Here is an 18,075-nt window from a genome sequence, read left to right as displayed (position 1 = left end):
CTGACCGTGGTGAAGTTTTTGTCTTTTTTAGATTTTTAATGACCAAAACCCAGCCGGCCAAACCTTTTTGCCCATTCCCATCAACAAATAAACATGGGTGCTCCTCAGAAGGGTTTCCATTGACACGGTACTCAAAGTTTTAAATGTTTAATCTCAAAACGTATATATATAAACTTGTACTGAGGGGGAAACTATCACACCGTGTTGTTTTATACAAACCCTTTGTTGCTGGGTCAGGATAATGGATCTTTTATACATGCATTCAGAAATTTACCATAAAAAAAGCATGTATTTTGCGCATGCACATATTGTGCTCATATCAAAAACCACTTTTCTGTCATATGTTCGTTTCGGAAGTGCATGGTCCTTAAATTGCCCGAAATGACTGTCTACTGAACAGGGGGAGGAGAACAAAAAAGTGGGAAGGGGGAGGATGAGGCTCCTGCAGGCATGCATCCTGGACGGGCTGAACAAAATCCAGGATGAGTTCAATCTGCTCTTTATTACTTGTTAATGTTGAATGACACTTAGTGAGGTACACTGGTAGACTGGAATTGCAGCACAAGGCCCAACAGTTGGTCGTTTACATTATCAACAGGACAGTCCTGTAATATTTCTTGCATTCATTTCAACTATTTTAAATTGTAATTTGATTATATCATGACCTGGTTTATTTACTTCTTGTAAAGTACACGGGTGACTTAACATACAAGTTGTATTTGTTCTAATAAAAATTAAAAAAGAAAGTTTAACAACAACAAAAAAACACAACAATGATATACTTTATAAAACATACAGTACTAATTACATACTGTAAGTAAATGGAACGCAACGAATTAAATAGTTTTGGCACATGTTTTGCTTCAATTCAATGAACTTTGGGTGTTTGCACATCACTTGGCCACCTGGAGGTAGTATAAAACAGGCATGGACGCAAAGATGAGGTTCAGAACCTACAAATCACTTTTAGTAAAGCATAAATAAAATATAACTGTGGGTATTGTTATATTACGTGCCAACATGTGCTGCACCACCGTTTGTGTTCAAATATCTGATGCTGAGAGGATTAACATTGTTGTGATTCATAATCAATTTTGATACAACTTATTCTGATTCTGTGCACACGCTTTATGTTGCCGTCAGCGAACCATGCGCACAGCCTTATTACAAACAGAAACCACATTTTAAAAAAGAACCCCCTCAAACACCTACTGTAAACTTTGCTGTTCAATTTAAAAGATTTAAAAAAGGTCAGTAAAGGTCACCTATAAAATGAGATGCATATTTTAGGTCGATCCTTCCATTACACCATAAGCCCAATACTGCATCTCATTTTTGCATAAAGTTTCTTCAATAACAGCTTGATAATAACAGATGACAGCCTAAGAAGAGAAAGTTCAAAGTCTCCCTGGGTCAGATCATGTTTAGGAATTCCAGCTGAAGGCTATTAGGAATCTGCAGTAGCTCCAAAGCTTGCGAGGACGAGCAGAAAGGAAACGTAACCGGGAAACGATAATGTGCGTCCATCATCAGCTGCGCGGTGCCATCGTGATCTTGTCGAAGGGACTGCAACAAGGAGGACATTTTGACTTTTTCGTACCGGCGTCCGTGATGTGGCATCAGTTCTCCGGAAGTAATCGGATGTGAGCTCACCTGAACTTTGCGGACAAACGACGATGCCACCCTCTTCTCAAATGCGTCAATGGGAGTGTATGAATTGAGAATCTTGACGATCTGTGGGAAGATACCCGGTCAATCATTTAAAGTTTAAGAAAATTGTACGCGATTGGATGGTGTACCTGTACTGTGTTGAGCTCGGTGCACTTCTCGGTGATGGCCTTGGCGTCTTCATCCGTGGACTTGCTGACCTGCAGCAGCCAGGCGGCCTCACTCAACGGCTTCAGAGTGTCGATAAGATGACAAGTCTGGAGCTCTTTCTCCTGAAGCCACTCTTCCAAGTAGCTGATGTTACATCTGGAAAAGCACAATCCCCAAGAGAAGTTTTAAAACCTGCCTTCTAGCACATTTTTATTACGTAGCCTTCAATGTAGATTGGAACTCTAGCTTTACTGTCTCATTTATTTGTTACCATTGTTACTGTTTCTCAATATTTGATCTTGTTTAATTGTATGTTCATTTTGTTTTAACATACAGCACTTTGTTTCAGCAGTTTTTTTATGAGGTCAATAAATAAAATTGAGTTAGTATTAGAGATAAAGGATTCTAAATCTTTTATTTACGATTTTTATCATTGTAATGGCGATTTAATATGTAATTAGGGTATTTTTTAAGGTAATCTTTCCTTTTTTTAACAAAGCTAAGCAATAAAATAAACTACAACACAATAAACAGTATTGTATTTAATTGTGCTGCAAACAAAAAGTTTAAAATTCTTTTGTATAGAAAACAGCTCTGCAGGTCTTGGCATTTTCTCAGTTTGCAGCCCTATGATGTGGATGATGCTTTATGACCAGAAATGTCTTTCCGTTCACAGCTGTGTAAAATAACAAGCGTTTAAATTTCCTGATCTCTAGATGGTGCTGTTTCTAAAATAAATAAATACATAAAAAATAAAAACGCTTACCAACCAAACTAAACCAATTTGAAAACCGCATTCTATCAATATTACGAATGTACATTTGAATTTGATTATTTGTGCAGAATGTAAACTTACGCTTATAACTTGACACCATTTACTACACAAACCTGATCTGCATTCCTTTCCTGCAGGAACACATGTCTTTGCGCAGTAGGAGATTGTTGAGGGTGGTTGCTCCAATGTGGAAGAGAAGTTGCTTGACCACCTGTTTGATGAGGTGTGGCTCCGTGCCGTGTTGTGTCATATTGCTGTGGAAGTGAGAGAGCCGCTGAATGATGAAGGAGATGGTGTAGGTCTCCGTGTCTTGATTGTTGTTGCTTGAACGTTTAATAAAGCCCCTTGGTTTCATGCTGGAGATGCCCTGTAAGCTCTCGTGCTCCAACATACCAGGCACTATAAAAAAAAAAAACACCATTAGTAGTACTATTTAATATTTTTGATGTTTAACTTAGTTTTATACCAATAGCAGGGGTGAGCGCTCTTTCCATTGCCGCGATGAACTGGTGATAGATGCAGATGGCCAAGTCGCTGACAACCTGCTGGTGGTCTGACAAATCAAAGTTCTGCAAGCAGTTGCTCAACTGACGAGAGGTACTTTGCTTGCTGAACTCCTTTTTCAACAACAGAATACAAGACGGGTTAGCAAATCTGCTGTAATGGGCATTACAGTTAACAAAAATGTTCCCTACCTCCTCTCCGCTGTACTGCTTTAGACAGTTGAGCAGCTGGTACATGTTGGACAGCCAGAAGCAAAGTAAGGCCAAGTCATTTGGGTGATTCTGAAACGCAAATATTCTGTTAATCCTTTTAGTTAAAAACACACACACACACACACATATAGACCTTCAAATTCAAAGAAAGAAAGAAAAAAAATACAAAAAAACATCTACATATGAGACAAATTTTAAATAATGTCAAATACAGGAAAATACGAGAAAAAAAATGTACATTTAAAGGTATTAATTCTTAATGATGCACAGCTCTGAATTGAACGTTATTTCCAGTCATGAAGCTTCATCCAAATCATAATGCTAACTGAGAAAATACCAAGACGTAAAAAAAACATGTAGTATTCTGTTTCGATGATGTTGCCCACTATTATGATCAGGGATAATATCCAAAGCTTATGAGATGTGATAACGTCTTCAGGTAAACCATGTTTTAACATTAGTCACCTGAAAAGACAAATGAATCAAATATAAATGTACAGCAATGACCATTTCTATTTACTGCGGTTAATTTATAATTCAGTATCTCAAAAGTAGGTTACAAATTAACACAATTTTTTATATGAGTCTTTAATATGAGTCTTTCCACATACATCTTTCCACCTCCATATCTTGGAGGTTTTAGAAATGTCGATAGGATCATTTGGTAAACAAAAAAAAAGTGAACAAAAACTAATGTTTTGTCATTTAGAGTCTCCAAAGTAGCCTCCTTTTGTTCAGATAACACATTTGAAAAACTTGGTATGTTTTTCAGTCAGCTATCTGATGTGGATGATGCTTTATGACGCAGAATAACGTTCAGTTCAAAGCTGTGAATTTCCAAGAGTTATCTTCAATTTCTTGTCCTAAAAAAGCATCTGAGACCACGTGAAAGTTTCTTTCCAAACTTTTGACTGAATTTGAAAGGGAAGTTAATACTTACCGTGGTGACCTTTTTGACAGCAGAAATAGTCACATTCATAAAGCAGCGGAGTTTATCCTCATCGTTCATGTAGTCAGCATGGCGTATGCACATGAAGAGAATATAAGCTGGCAGAACAGGGATCATGTTGACTGCCACACCTTTGGGCTTAAGGTCTGGCAAAAAAGAATATTATATTGTGCACAAATGTTTACATGCATTGATTGGGAATAATAAAAAAAAAAAAAACATTAGTCATGAAATGAAAATGAATGAAATGAAAAATCTAACTCTTATGTCTTTAGGCATAAATACAAAAAGCAAAATACCTAAAATAAGGGTCTTAATGAGTCGAGATTCATCTTCTTTGTTGTACTCCAACATTCCAAGATAATGTTTGGGACCAGGTGATTTTTTCCGGGCTGTTTGACCGCAAAACATGAAGCCAGAAGTCACATGATTTTATTTCTTCCATATTAAACTTGCAAAAGGTACAAGGTTACCTCTTTGTGCTGTTTCAAGACTAATAATTTGAGTCTCTAATTGTTTAGTGATTCTATCCTTCTGGTCAAGTTGCTCCTCATAGTCCTATGAGAAAAGCAGCGTTTGAAATACACGGGCCGCTATTGTGAGCCTGCACACGTGACAAAACTGAAAGTACCAAATTTTTAGACGATAATTCAGCGACTTCTAATCTCAGTCGAATTTTGGCATCTCTCTCCATCTGAAGTTGCCTGCTCTGGTGATCATTCTCCTCTTGAAGATCTTTTAGTTGACCTTGAAGAGCCATCTTTACCTCCTCCAGCACCTCAGTTTGCTCTTCAAATTGCCTTGGAGTAAAAAAAAAAAAAAGAATGAAAGTCAGGATTGTGACAGGATGATCAAACATTCGATTTCAATCTGAATATTTCACCTGCACTTTGAACTCGCTTCTTCAACCTTCTTTTGAAGAGTATTTTTCATCTCGGTGGCTTTTTCTTGTAAAGAAAAAAAAGGAGGCAAAATACGTAAAAACAGAACAGCAAACAACCCCTAGGTAGAATTAAACTTACCCTCTAACTCTTTTCTCTGCTCTTCTACAAGAACCTCATACTCATTTTTCTGTCTTTGCAGCTCTGAAATCTGAACTTTCAACTCAGGTATAACCTGAAGACAAATAAGTAAAATTAAAGATGAATAATTTTACATTCAGTATATAATAATCCCTAAAGAATGCTCAAACCTACAGAGTTCTCGCTGCTAAGTCTGCAAACCTCCTGGCGAATGTTTTCATTGATGTTATCTTTCTCCGTAAAAAGAGTTTGCAAGCTGCTGTTTTCATTTTGAAGGTAATCCAATTTCAGCTTCAAACCTTCTAGTTGAGTCTCATAGCTTTCCTTCTGTTCTTTACGGTGGTTCTCCAATGTTCTGCAAACAATGATGCCAAACGTTTATCTCACAGTTAGCGACGTGGGAGGTTGACTATGATGGTTAGTAAATAAAAACCTGGTAATTTTTTCAAAACCACTAAAGGCTGCCAGAAGGTCTTCAGCTTCATATGTTTTCTCGGCATTATCTGCAGATAGTCTCCAGAAACACAAGAACAGACACCTCAATGCGTGAACAAAACAATGAGAGAAAAAGAGCAAAATGAGTAAGTACTCCAAAAGCACGTCTTCTTCAACAACGCTTCCTGCGAGTAGTTTCGAAATCTTCTGCAGGACAGCTGCAAAGGAATCACAACAAGCCTTCGGTTTAATATTGTTTTGGCGTGAATTTCAAGATTTTCAAATCTCAGGGCTACCTCTTGCTTCTTCGGACTGTTGCTTCATCTTTCGGTCTATGGCGTGCTTTTGATTCTGCAGGTTACTGAGGTCTCTGCGCAGCTCAGGGATGACCTTGACGTGCTTAGTGAGCTGGGCCACCTGCTCCTGCAGGTCGGCAGTCATCTGGTCTCTATCCTCCACCTTCACCTGCAGACCCACTCTCTCGTCCTTCAGCCTCCTCAGCTCCTCTTTAAGGATTCCCAGCTCCTTTTCGTGTTCCTGTCTCAGGACCTCCAGGTTGTTCTCTGCAATTCTGATGAGAGGAAATCCTATTGCTTCTGAATAATTGCTCCAATATGTTGATGACGATTTTCATAAACTTACTTTCGAAGCCTTGCTTGAGTTTCTTTCTCTTCCAGCAGTGTCATCTTTATTTGATCAAACTTTTCTGTCAGACAATGTCAAAAGCAAGATACATGAAGAGACAACTTTTCTAGAAGAGTTTTTCCCATTTTTTTTTTCAAAGTACCCCGTAACCTGCGCAAAGCGTTTTTGGAAGTCTTCTGGACCATCCACGCCTGAATTATTAAACTTTGAAACTACAGTACCACTCCATATTTCCTGGAGTGGTATCTCTAGGAAAACCTTATTCAGCGACTTCAGAAAATAGTAATAATGAGACAGTCTGTTTTATTTCTGGCCTGCCCGCTGGAAAATTGTGTCACAAATAACAATGCACATAAAACCTAACCAAGAAAAAGTATATAATGTTTTGCAAAGAAGTCTCTACTGCACAATGTAGTGCAAAGTTGATTCTTTTTTTTTTAAATTGATTTGCTCTTAATTTGAAAATGTATCATCCTTATGGCATTAAAAACATTCAATTAAATTTGCCTATACCTGCAGAAATCCTGTAAAAATCTCACGTATCCCTTTCCCCACTCCAGGGGTACTCGTAACCAACATTTGAGTGCCACTGGTCTGGAACAGACATGGGCAAATTACAGCCCAAATGGCTGCCTAAATAAAATGACCATTGGTGGAAATTTGTGGGAGCTCAGTGTATTATTCTGGTAAGCCACACCCAATGTTGTTCCGCTTGACAGAAATGGTATTGTTAACCTACACTCAACTGCGGCTCGGCCTGATTCAAAACGAACCGTGTAAACATATTTGTTTATGTGATGTATTCAATGTGGGCAAACAGACTAAGGAACTAAGAATTATAGACTCCAGAAGTCTTCATACCTTGTTGTTCTTTGGTGGAAGATTCAAACATATTCTCGATGGTCTGTTTCTTAACGATCAAGCCTTCAATTTCACTTTGAAGCGCAGTCATTTTCTAAAGTGCAAAAAAAAAAGATGAACGTTTTAAATGGTGGAACAGAAAATCGTTGCAGACATCATTATGTTACACACATTTTTAGCCCAGGTAGAAAGCTTCAATTAATTTGTCTGACTTTTCTTCAGTGTTTTGTGTACAATGTAGTGCTTCTAGGAGGGCTGTATGAAGTCTTAAAACATGAGCCATCTGAAATATTGTATATGGAAGGATTCAAAGACACAAAAGCTACCCCTAAAATCCGTCGATCATCTCTGACCTGAATTTGTAACACTCTTAAAAATGGACTTCTGTACACCCATAATCAGGAACTTCACAGCATGGTACTGTCACATCTTCTGGCATTTCCATTCGATTCCAAAAGTAGCAGATTTCCCGCTTTTCTGAGTGCATGAAAAACTGACGTCATGTTGCCAGCAAGCACAAGTAGGTTACTGACTGGCTGGGGTGGAAGTGCGTCGGTGTATTTATGACTGATAGACACAGAGGTGTGCTGATCAAGCTTCTGATGAAATTTGCTTGTCAGGGCTCCAGGGACAACCCCGTTCCATCAGTCCTTGCAGGCGCGATGCTAATGCATTCACATTCTGGCAGGTAGCCCTCTCAGTTTGTCCAGCACAGACCTCAAAAGGATGCTCAGATAGCAGCCTTGATTGGATCCAGTGAATCTTGATTGGACTAGTAATTCTTCATTGAAGAACCTCTTTCAAATGTAATACAATAAGTGGCAGCTGTTACTTGTCTCTTTGAAGAACGTTGAGGAATGAAGCTCTAAAAGTGTAAGGGACCTTGGACTAAGACTAATCCTAAAATCGTTGAGTCTTATTGCAGAGACCTCAATAAAAACTGACTGACCAGAGAAGCATCTTCTTTGACTTTCTTCTCTCTTGCTTCCAAAGATGCCTTCTGGTTGGCTGATTTCTCCAACTGTGCCTCCAGAGTCTGTAGCCTGTCCATGGCTTGAGAATGAGAGTTGGCCAAACTGGTGAGTCTTTCCACCAAACCTCGGTTCTCTTTACTCTGGGATTAAGGATCAGGGATTAGTTTACGTCTTCTCCGAGGACTGGACGACGGGCCGTGAGACGACATTTACCTGCTCCTCATTCTTCTTTCGGAGCTGCTGCACCCTGAAGGATAGCTGAACCTGCTGCACCAGTCGACGCATGGCATTAAAACGCCGCCGAGCTAGCCATGCTCTGGCATACTTCTGCAGCACCAATGCCTTGCGTGTTTCCACCAGCTGAGTAATGACCACGAAGCCATATGAAGCCTATGGTTGATTCCGTGGCTTCACAAATATTGCAACGTAAGCTACGGTTACAGACCTGGGAAAAGGATTTACGAGCCAGCCAACCTCGTGTGAAAGCTTGTATGGTGATGATGGCCAAGCGTACCGTTTGGTAGCTCTTCTGTATGCGGAAGCCTCTCCAGTACCTCTGAATGACCACTGCTGACCAGCCTTGCTTCAGATTTTCTGCCGTCACTGCTTTACTGCAGTTTCACAAGGCAAACGAGAACACAAATGCGTGGATTAGATTTTACATGATCAGGATTTTTGGGGGAGATCATCGTCGCCGATCAATGAGTTTAAAAATAATACATAATCAATCACTGATCCGATCACAAGATAAGGAAACATGTTTATTTAAGTAACTACTGTAGGTTATTTAATGCATTTATTGTTTGTAGGATATCAACAAAAACTTTTAATATTTATAAAATAAATGTATTTTGCCAAGGTTTAACAATCAAAACTGACATTTGATGTGCAGGTAAAAACATCAATAACCTCTAAATGGCATTGAAAGAACTGGTCAAACATAAAGTGAAAGTTCAGTCAGGTAAGACAAAAAAACTGAGACAAAAATAATGGATGCAACAATTTTCTGTAATGAAAAGACTGCAGTGCAAAATAACTACTTTACACCACGAATTAACTACTTCAAGTATGAGGTGATCAATGCGTCAATCGCAATCGACCAGTCGATTGCAAACGTAGTATTGGTAGATTGCATGACATTGCCCTAATGGCAAAAAAATAGGCACAAGCATCAGCACTACAAGCTAGCAAGTACAGTAGATGCACTTATTTGACAGTCGCAATGCCGGACAATTAAAAACACTTCTATGATTATTTTCATGATGCAAGCAAGTACGGTCACTATTTTGAGTAGTTTGAATCAGCTAAAAAACAAAAATATCATGATATCCTGATATTTTAAACTTTCCACAGGTAAATATATGCATATATATATATATATATATATTACAATTGGCATATTGATGCTTGAATTTCTTATTACATTTTTCATTTTACTGTACTGATATTTCTAACCAGAGAGAGAAATGTCTTGTTTACTGAAGCTGCACGTTTAGATTGTCTAGCTGTGTACCCCCAAAACACATTTTGGCCACTTCTGCATTTTCTACAGTAAAATTTTGTAATGAATACATGAAACATTGCTGTTTACTTGCTCGACTTAGTGCAAAATCACTCCCCAAGTAAGGAACTCAAATGAAACTAAAAGACGTTGATAATGTCAGATAATGTGTATTTACTCTTGCACGAGTGATACAAGGGCTTGCTGTCGTCATCAAGCCTCTCGCAAGTCATTTTTATCTGCTCGAGCTTGGCCAGTGCTGAGAATGTAGAATAAGCAAGGAATGCTTAGAAATGCATCAATGAAGGGAAATAACCCTTTGGGGGTGTTTAGGGTGAGAAATCAACATTGTTACATGGTAAAATCTCCAAAAACGTTATCTACTATTATACGGCCGTTTATACAGAGCAGTGCTCTCTATTCCGTTGAATACCTGTATACAATGAAAATGAAGGCATCCTCTTCTATTCCATTCACTTCTCAGCAAATTATGACATTACAGCCAATGACTAATTTGACATAAATGGCAAATATCGGCCAATCACAATAAGGCAAAGCAGATCAGATTAAAATCTAGTTTGGATGTTTGACCACTGAATGTAAAGATTTTTAATCTGGTGAATGACACTTACCGTACAATCTTCTTGCCACGAACGTAGTGTTGTATCAGGATGACTGCCTGCCTCAAGCGTTGGTACCACTTTCTTTGGATCCACCCACGGACGTGTTTCTGGATGGCAATGCAAGCCCCTCTAAGCCGGTCCAGACGAAGCTTTTCTAAATATGCTACCTGACCAGCTCGGAGGAAGATTTTTGTACGACCAAATTTGTACTGGTTAGGGTCCTGGAGAAAGAGCCATGGAGGAAACGCAGCAAAATGTGTGAGCAGTCATAATTGTAGAAGCAGGAAGCGGTACACTGAATCACAGCCGTCATGCACATGTCACCTGAATCAACCTCTCAAGCACATATTTGCATGTCTGCGTCTTGTCATTGATGCCCGCCTCCTCGTTGGTCATTAGGACACTGTAGCGGCTGTAAAACTCAAAGTAGGTCCACCTGCAAACAAAGGACAACTTCTTTTGACTTAAATGTGCAAAACATTTATATACTGATATGTAGTTAAAGATCACCTTGACGGGTAACTTTGGGCACTAATGCGAATAGTTTCAAGTACTCCACAGGCTCGCAGCTGTTGCACCACTCTTCCAGAATCATATCTAAAAACAAACAGTGGCTTGCTGAAAAAATGTCTATATACAATACTTAATATCGGTTAAAAAAACTTGAATAATATTTACTCAAATGGCAGCTTTTCATCATTTGGCTTAATGCAACGCACATAGTGAGGGGTCGTAGCATTCAGTGTCTCCATCAACAAAGAAAGAGAGCTGCGGAACTACATTTAGAATGTGTCAGTAGTACAAAAACACGACGAAAACTGCTAAACACGCAGCAAGAGAGTAAACATGTCCACCTTATCTCCAACTGAGGCCCTCAGCTGTTTATTGGCTGATTTCACACCAGGCCTGGCTGGCTTCACCTTGATACTTTTTATGTTCTGAACACTCTTCCCTTCCTCTTGGAAAAAATTGGCCAGAAAGGCAAACTGATAAGTGACAAAGGGAGAAATACGTTACTCTGGGAAAAAAAAATTGACTTTCAATTTGAAAAACAAGGCAGCACTTTAAAGGGGGAGTCAAGAGATACATTTTATTCAAGGTAAAATGTTCTAACACTGATCACAACATTCTGTTTCATGTTATACTTGTGGATTATGACTTAAGTAGCAACAGCCTGTTTGTAACTGATCTCAGGAGACGGCCATTTTGCCACATTCTGTCAACAAAAAATGACATCACAGTCGCTGAGGCCTCAAGTAATGGTCATTCTCGACAAAACTCTGACAATAGGTGAGTGTGCCTTAGGGCTGAAACGGGTTTTTGAGTGATTTGAGTAGTTTTGTTTAAAAAAATGCTAAAGGCAGAAAAAATATGTTAAGCAGATCACAGCAACAATAGTGAATGCTCTGTAAAACACGCCGGCAGCGACCCCTAGCCAAATTAACCTAGTTTAACAAATAATGTAGGGACACAAATTCTTTGGTCTGCTTTTATTTTGAAGTTGTTCCCTGCAGTGTGTCTTGAGGTGACAGCTTCACCAGTATTTCTAAAGCAACTTACTCGAATCGTTATACAAACACTGTGTTGTTCTAAAATTACACTCAAACTCTAATTCAGGGTGCTAAAACTTAATTAACATACTGCACCTCTTGGCAGTGTTTACCGGTGGCTTGAGCGTCATTATAGGTGTGCCCAGGATAAACGAGCTGCTAGATTGCAGGGCTTGGGTGCTCCATGTAGGCTGGCATGAGAGACGTAAATGACTGCACAATTTGATACTGAGAACCTGACACAGTTGCCGTTCCTACTGATCACATTTTAACAAACTATGCTGACTCAAATAAGCTTTTTCAGCAGGCCAATTTATCTCATATATTAAGAGAGATTTGGTAGAGGAGAAAAGTAGTGTGCTGCTAAGCGCAGTTTAAATTTCAGTTAAAAAAAAAAGTTTTATATATATATATATATATATATATATATATATATATATATATATATATATATATATATATATATATATATATATATATATATATATATATATATATATATATATTGAGTCAGCCATTCATAATTAAGTGGAAACATGTTATTTGTTTTTCTGTGTTAATGTTTTTTTTCTCACCAAGCAAGCAAATTGTTTTCGATTTTAATTTCTGTAGGATATCCAAACATCAATAATATTTGTTATGTGGAGCCCTAGTATTGCTTAGTCATTATCTGAGCCCTGAGCAGCTGTGATGTCATTTTCAGTTGACAGCAAGTGGCAGTACAAGGTAAAATGGATGCCCCTGAGATGATCAAGTCATTAGTACATTAGTTTGTTTTGTTGGGACTTAGCGGGGATCAAGTACATGACTTGACATCACCTTTGAGTTTTCTATTTATTTATGTTCATGAGGAATTTTTTTTGTTTTGCTTACCTGACTGACTTTCAACACCTCAACCAGCTCTTCATAAAGAGCATCTCGGTTCTTCTCAAGAAAACCTTTGCACTGATACTCCACCTGGTGAGCAGCAAGACAAAAGAAAATCAATCAGTAAAAATACATAATATCAAGACAATTGCTTTTCTTAACACAATTGTGTGGCCGTTCACAAAGCAAAGACCACAAATAAATTCTTGTTTGAATTTGGTCGTCCTAATTGAGATTGTGTGGTATAAAGGTTGTGAATGTGTTAAGCACCTTGTCTGCAAAGTGTTGAATGACAAAGGTCTCATTTGACAGCTTGGGTCTCTCAAACAAGGGATTGCTGTCTAAGTAGTTGTACAGTTTTTGGAGCCAGCTTTGATCAGTGCCTTGAGGAAACTGTAAAGCAAATAGCATTAGTTGTGTTTGAAAGCGAATAAGCCCCCCCAAATTCAAATGAAAGTACCAAACATTCTTCATCTAGCAAGACCAGGATTCCCATTTTGGCTTCAATTAAGTCAATGACTGGCTGATTGTCATAGAAATCAATTAACGTCCATGGGATGTCTTCTTTCATGTACTCCTCCTGTTCCAGTTTGAAGACATGCTGGATAGAAAAGGACAACATGAATAGGTATTCAATGAAGAGGAATGTGCAGACATACTTTGTGTGATACGTACCAAGTTAAACTGCTGCTGAAGCATTTCATTAGCATAGTTGATACAAAACTGCTCAAAGCTGTTGATGTCAAACGTCTCAAAGCTGAGGATCAAATAAAGAAAGTTAAGCCAAAGGAATAAAAAAAAAAAAAAAAAGATAAAAATCAAGTAAAGACTATTTCCTTACCCATAAATGTCCAGTACCCCAATGAAAGCATGTTGCTTCCCCGGGACCTGCAGTGCTTTGTTGATTCTGTTAATGACGCAGTCGAACAAATGAGCATAGATCCGCTTGGCGAGAGCATCTCTGGAATTGACTGCGCGGTCTTTGTGCAACGGTTTCACCACCGTCTCGGCCACCAGAACAAGCTTCCGGTTGCAAAGCCAGCGAACTAAGTCGTCCGCACGCACTCCCAACAACTCACAGGCGATGTTCAGATGTGAATCGCTGTGCTGAAAGTTACAAAAATAAATTGTTAAACAGTTCATATCAGGTAGGTACATCTGCAAAATCTAATTAGAAGATCCAATATTTTTCCCTAAGATAAGAATGATCAATTCTTCAGACTGATTATCAGAAGGTAATTGTTTTATTTGTTTAATTTTGCTCATTGGTGTCGATTAATAACTACTGAATTAATTAGTAGTGGACAATTTTAAGTTAATACTTCATAAAGCCCCTCACTGAGAGATGAACATTGGCGAGTTTAATCCCTTGAAATGGTATTTGTAGATATAATATAATATATATATATAATTAGACATGTAGCACTGAGCAGATTTTTAGATTTTAATTATCCATCCATTTTCTAGAGCCGCTTATCCTCACAAAGTTAGGAAGTGAGTGTTTAGGGAGTGTGGGAGGAAGCCAGATTGTCCGGAAACAATCCACACAGGCAAGGGGAGAACATGCAAACTCCACACAGGAAGCCCAGAGTGAGATGGATTTGCACTCGGGTCCCTGAACTGCAAGGCGGACGTGCTATTCACTGCTCCACCCAGCCGCCTAGATTTAATTTAGAGCATGTTAAATGATTTCTTAAATCAGAATAATCATACCTTATTATTTTATTGATTATGATTAATCAGTTAATTAAAAAGGCTGTGAAAATGTGGATCTATAAGAAACGTCAAAAAATAACGGTATAAAGAAGTACAATGAAGTATAGTTAGTTGTTTTATGTTCTAGTTAATTTAGTCTTAAATTGAAAAGAAAACTATACAGCCACAACATTAAAATATGTTTCCTGATAAATGCACATACACTTGAAGTGCCTTCACGTACTCCCTGGAGTACATGTACGCCATTTGAGAATCAACCGCCAAGAAAACAATAAGACTCACCGAAATGGTTGACCTATCGTCGCCAGAGCTCTTAATTTCCACATTTCCTAGATGGAGAATGGCTGCAAGAACTTTAAAGACATCAGACTGAAAGTCCTCCTTCAGTCCTAAACAAGCAGCAAAATTTCGAATGAATATTATTCGGAACTGTTGTGCAAGAATAAATTTGGCTCAATCTGAATCCTCCTTTACCCAACAATGAGAAGGTCTGCTGTGTCTCCTCCATGCCTTTCCTGTCATCCACACCTTCAATATGGATATCGCCACCCATGCCCGTGTAGCGGAACTCATCGGCACTCGCTGCAATGGGCAAAACACAACGCCTGCAAACTAAATACATGCACATACATCTGTGAGATTCTGTCTGAAACCTTCACTCACTTACTTAGTTTGAGGGACTTGAACTGTGGCAGATGAGCACAGGCACACATTTGGTAAAATATGTGATAGTTCCGCTCACAGTCGGCCTAAAAGAAACAATGTGACACGTGTGACACAGTTGAAGGATACTAAAGCTGAACGTCCCTCGGTCATACCTGGAAAACAACTCGAGATTTCTCCAACAGGTAGGTCCTCATGTTCGCGCCGATTATTCGATACCTGTTGTCGAAACTGATCTCGGTGAATTTCCCAAAACGGCTGCTGTTGTCGTTCCTGATAGTCTTCGCGTTCCCGATGGCCTGAGAGGAAGTCAAGCAAGTTTGACACTGGAGTCTTCACTCCGAAGTTGACTGAACGCAACAGAAGCATTGGTCACCTCTGTTATGGGATTGGACGCTAGGACTTTGTCTTCAACTTGGGTCTTGCTACCAGATTTGCTGACAACAGCAAAGTATCTCATAGCGTATCGAGCTGAGACCGTCTTACCAGCTCCAGACTCTCCACTGATGATGATAGATTGGTTCTTGTGGTCTCTAGTTAACGCAGCAAAGAATCGTTATTCAAGAGTCCAAAATCATTTTGGATTTGCTGTTATAAAAATGTAAAAGTGCATCGTAACTGAGTGGAGCAGTGATTCTTCAAAGTGTGGTATGGGTTTAGTAAAACTAGTGGTTGAAAAAAAATACTGACTGAAATACAACTAAAATGTACAATATGTAAAACACAATACAAGCAAATATATTAGAAAAGGTTTGTTGTTGTACATTCAGCTTGCTGAAACATTTTTTTAATCCAGTATAGTATATTTTTAATACAACAAAAAAACTATAAAGGTATTTAAAGGATTTTTCTTTAAAAATACGTGAGTTAATTTCAATTTAACTTTCATGTGTAATACATATTTAATTAAATCAATATCAGTAGTTTTTAGTGCAGTAATATTGTTTTGCTTCCTGGTTCCAGGATTTAGTTTTGGGATCGATTTTTGCTTTGCTTTTTATTATTAGTATTACTTTTTTTATGTAATTCTGCTTATTGCAGACAGCTTACAGTAGTAGGCTGTTTTTTTAATGACTGCGATGAAAAAAAAACATTAGAAAAATATTTGTGAGCAACGATTAAAATTGCTCCTTGAAATTCCATTCATTTATTTACAACTGTCATCTCTTTTATTTCAGAGCTTGTCAATCTGCTCAAGGCCTTCAGAATTGGTCAAAAATAACTATCTTAGCAAGAATATTATTTATATAACCAATCAGAATTCAAATAACATCACAATTTTTCTGTCCTCTGATTGGCTGATCTGGGCAAGCCAAACTTGACAAACAACACACATTTATCGAAGTATGTGTGCATTCGTTCAAGTAATTAGCTTATCAAGCTTGATGTATCTCATTTAAATGCCTTGTTTTTGTCACGTAATTAGATATTTTGCAATGCTATTAGATAATACATCCTGTTTCTGAATGTAGCACAGCTGTGTGCTTTTTAATGTATTCTGTATGGTATAGATGGTTTCTATAAGTGTGACATGATAATGGCGATATAAAGAGATGTCAGAATCCAAAGTGTCTCCATTGTTAAGTATCGGCAATCGTCTGTGCTCATCCTTACCTGGCCATCTGTTTGTAAGCCTCCTCTGCCACTGCAAATATATGAGGGTCCATATCGCCCATGTTCTGACCCGAGTACGCATGAATGATTGCATCTCCGTAAATATGAAGCTGTTTGTAGGGATTTAAAGCAACTAGAATGATGCCTGCAGAGAGAAGAATCCAAGCGGAGCTGAGCACAACACTTCAGCGATTCCAAGAGTGAGAGGACGAAAATTTCCCTGTTGGCTTACCACAATAGGTGTATATGATTTTAGACTCCAGAAATCTCACTTTGAGGTTGTGCAAGACTGCAGGTTCATGGAGGTAGCTGAGTGCAGTCAGGTCATTCTCCCCAACCAAGATGTCAGGGTTGCGGAGAGGAGGAAGTTCTGGTGGCAACGAGTCAATGGGGTACTTGAATTCCTTTGAGGAAGAAATGGTTATGTGACTTGTCTAGTTATGTTATTCAATTAGAGTTTTTTAGAATTTAGTCAATTTCACTTACTGTGCCATTTTCTAGAAGCAGTTGTAAACTATTATCTCCATAATGGAAATCTCGCAAAATCTCAGCTGATTTCCACACGTGTTCAGCGTCTGGTATCCACACTCTGTTGTACTACAGTGCAGGTTGCAAAATTACACTCCAAGACAACACTACTTACACGTTGATAATTCCAATTCATTTAAATTACAGGTAAACAAGCCTGAGAACAACATATTCAAAGTTCTAAATAGTTCTAAATAGTTAATGCTCCGGGGCATTCAAAATCATTTACAGTTACCATATGTCTCTCGAGTCGTATTATAAATACTGTACATAGTTTGAAGAAGTGGCAAAAAAAAAGTAGCTTGGTTCTTACCCGCGTGTATAGCTGAATCAACGCCATGTTTTGGTGTTTTGGTTGCAAACCTTAATTTCAAAATAGTTGTTCATCATATGCACTGTACTTCCTAAATTACCAACATTTTTTTCCGCCTCTGGGTTAACAATGACCAAACTCATCATTTAGGATAAGAATAAAATGGCAGATCCGGTTGGCTTTTCAAAATTATTTAACAGGTAATTTGATTTAAATCAATATTGATTTTATGGGATAAATTTACTCATTTTTGTTCATATTTATTACATTATAAATGTGTTTAAGTATCAAATTGCATGCGCAACTGTTCAGAAGAAAATTGTGGTCAGAAGTCTATCTTCTTACTTTGAAAAAGCAGTGCGCTACAAGACCAGTTTGTGCAGTCTTCTCCTTGCTAACTTGATTTTGCCGGCGAGAGCCGCTCACCTGTTGCGTTTGACAGGAGGCTCCGCCCACCTGTCTTGTGACGCGGTACTCGTTTGTACAAGGATCCAAAGCGGAAGAA

At 38.4% G+C, this 18,075-nt stretch overlaps 1 protein-coding gene across 1 annotated transcript; it reads right to left on the bottom strand.

The window, feature by feature from the left end:
- Positions 1-483: 483 nt before the first annotated feature.
- myo5c (myosin VC) lies at positions 484-17,671 on the bottom strand. Its single transcript, XM_088416320.1, has 40 exons — positions 17,571-17,671; positions 17,216-17,326; positions 16,962-17,133; positions 16,730-16,874; positions 15,492-15,648; positions 15,271-15,414; positions 15,120-15,201; positions 14,927-15,034; positions 14,735-14,841; positions 13,578-13,843; positions 13,412-13,493; positions 13,197-13,337; positions 13,007-13,129; positions 12,743-12,826; positions 11,174-11,305; positions 10,998-11,095; positions 10,830-10,916; positions 10,644-10,755; positions 10,329-10,540; positions 8,641-8,806; positions 8,409-8,555; positions 8,171-8,335; positions 7,222-7,315; positions 6,358-6,421; positions 6,012-6,286; positions 5,870-5,933; positions 5,714-5,794; positions 5,455-5,635; positions 5,281-5,374; positions 5,142-5,205; positions 4,890-5,058; positions 4,732-4,816; positions 4,558-4,650; positions 4,250-4,404; positions 3,289-3,378; positions 3,060-3,210; positions 2,707-2,992; positions 1,800-1,974; positions 1,654-1,734; positions 484-1,566 (listed from the first exon to the last, which is right to left on the bottom strand). The coding sequence occupies exons 1-40, from the start codon at positions 17,595-17,597 to the stop codon at positions 1,414-1,416; spliced, it is 5,223 nt and encodes a 1,740-aa protein (XP_088272446.1). The 5' UTR covers positions 17,598-17,671; the 3' UTR covers positions 484-1,413.
- Between the last annotated feature and the right edge of the window lie 404 nt (positions 17,672-18,075).

Source organism: Hippichthys cyanospilos, chromosome 6, assembly GCF_059441005.1.
Source record: "Hippichthys cyanospilos isolate Australia breed blue-spotted pipefish chromosome 6, RoL_Hcya_1.0, whole genome shotgun sequence".
Classification (NCBI taxonomy): domain Eukaryota; kingdom Metazoa; phylum Chordata; class Actinopteri; order Syngnathiformes; family Syngnathidae; genus Hippichthys; species Hippichthys cyanospilos.
This window is presented reverse-complemented; position numbering and strand designations above follow the sequence as displayed.